The sequence below is a fragment of the Merops nubicus genome, unplaced genomic scaffold, assembly GCF_000691845.1.
Source record: "Merops nubicus isolate BGI_N331 unplaced genomic scaffold, ASM69184v1 scaffold10397, whole genome shotgun sequence".
In the NCBI taxonomy this organism is placed as follows: Eukaryota; Metazoa; Chordata; class Aves; order Coraciiformes; family Meropidae; genus Merops; species Merops nubicus.
This window is the reverse complement of record NW_008618328.1, coordinates 18,861-20,923: the sequence shown is the minus strand read 5'-3', so window position 1 is coordinate 20,923 and position 2,063 is coordinate 18,861. Positions and strand designations below refer to the sequence as shown.

The window sequence follows — 2,063 nt, the reverse complement described above, 5'->3', positions numbered from 1 at the left end:
CCCGGGCTGCGAGCCGCTGGCCGTGGGGTGCGTGATGGAGGCTCTGCGGCCACACCTCTACGGGCAGTGCTTGGCCGGTGCCGGCGGCGGCGGCTTCCTCTGCGTCCTGACCAAAGCCCCTCGGCAGAAGGAGGCTTTGTGCCGGATCCTGGCCGAAACCGAGGTGAGGGGCGAGCTCCCTGGAGCCTCCTGCCCCACCACGGGCGGGCTGAGATGGCTTCGCGGCCCCTCAGCCCTCCCCAGGACCTTGGAGGGAAGGACAGGTCCTTTGCTGGCTCCTAACCCAACCTAGAATTTTGCTTTTTATTTTTTTCTTTTCCTAGGGGCTGGGCAACTTCAGCATCCACAGCATCGAGGTGGACATGGGTGGTTTCTCTGTGGAGGTCGTGGGGTGTGATCTGAAGGATGGTGCTCACCCTGCAGAGGACGTGGTTGTGTGAAGACCTTCCCTGACCCCTGACCTGGGCAGGGGAGGGGGCAGCCAGCCACCTTCTGAAGCAGGGAGCTCCCTGCTCCAACTCCAACAGGTGCCTTAGGCTTTGATGGGGACTTTTTTGTGCTGCTATTTTCCCCAAAAGCCAAGAGGCTGGAGAAGTGGTGATGAGCTGGCGAAAGCCATCCCTAGGAGGACAGTTTGCCAGTGACTTCAGGCTGATTTTAGGGCTTTCACTCCATTTTTCACGGTTCTCCAAATGGAATAGAACAGCATTTGTGCTGCTGCCTCAAGCAGAACCCTTCCTGCTCTTCCAGCAGTGGGGCCTGTGGTGCCCATTGACCAAGGGTGCACCTGCATGTGGAATCAAGCCCCCCCCTCCTGTGCCAAAAGGCCATTTCTGCAGCAAGTCTCAGCAGCCTCTTTGAATAAAAAGGCTTGTTCCCAGCATGTGTTCATGGCCCTCTGTGCCTAGCAGAGCTCCTCCTGGGAGAAGGCCCAGCAAGGTGGGGACGCAGCTCTTCTGGGCTCAGGGGACAGTGGATGGGCACCAGTTACCACCTCAGGAGTGTTTGGACTCACCCTGTCCCAGTACCAGCTTCAGGGGGGACAGGAAGATCCTTGTGATCCCAGGGCACAGGGTGGGAGGAGAAATGGGTCGTAGCTCTTGTCCCACAGCTCTCCAGCTCCCTCAGGGCCTGCAGACACACATGCCAGCCCAGGCTGCTGCTCAGCCAGGTGAGATTTATTTACAGAGTGCAGGACACAGCCCTGCTTCCTACCTACAGCAGCTTCTTAAGGATTTTCCAAGGAAATTGTCCCTTCTCCCTTCAGCAGAACAGCCCCCAGGGCTCAGAAGCTGCAGGATTCCAGCAGCTGACCCATAAACCAGTGGCACGGAAGGACCACAACCGTGGACAGAGCTCTCTGCACACCCACGTCTGATCCCCCCCTCAACAGCCCCCAACTGTCCTGCCCTGTGGCCTCTCGAGGGCAGCAGAACGTGGGTGGCAGGCGAGCACGTGTCTCCAGAAACAGCATCACTGCTCTCAGCGTCAGAGCTTCCTCTGCTGCCACAAAAGGACGGGGGCTCCTCTTCCCAGGCCCGGGAAAGCCCTTTTGCTGTGAGGAGCAGGAGCAGAAGGGCAGACAGACATCCCCCACAGGGTGTGGGAGGCGGGCAGGACCCGGGCAGGTCCTTCCCGCCGTGGCCCCGGAGCAGCTACAGCCGCAGCCGTTTGATGTCCTCGCTGCGGAAGTCGATGCGGAGAGCCAGGACCTGCCGCACCTCGGCGGGCGTCAGGCGCCAGGTCAGCGGGCCCGAGTTTGCACCCCAGTAATCCAAGATCTCCGTCACCTGCAGGAAGAGGAGAGAGCTGCAGGAGAAGACCCAGCACCCACTGCCCGCACAGGTGAGCTCAGATTCCAGCGTCGCATGGAGTTGGCTGGGTTGGAAGAGAACGTTAAGGTGGAGTCCAACCGTTGCCCCAGCACTGCCAGGTCCCCACTGACCCATGTCCCTCAGCACCACATCTCCATGGCTTGGAAACCCCTCCAGGGATGGGGACTCCACCAGAGTGGCACAGACCTGGACAACCCTCAAGAGGAAGAAATTGTTCCTCAGAAGCAA

General features: G+C 60.0%; 1 protein-coding gene across 1 annotated transcript in view; it reads right to left on the bottom strand.

The window, feature by feature from the left end:
- Positions 1-1,646: 1,646 nt before the first annotated feature.
- The window catches only part of COG4 (component of oligomeric golgi complex 4), an 18,825-nt gene continuing 18,408 nt past the window's right edge, over positions 1,647-2,063 (bottom strand). The window contains exon 18 of the mRNA XM_008943402.1: positions 1,647-1,790. Within this exon, the coding sequence (XP_008941650.1) occupies positions 1,656-1,790 (135 nt within the window). The 3' untranslated portion in view covers positions 1,647-1,655. The remainder of the gene's footprint in view (positions 1,791-2,063) is intronic.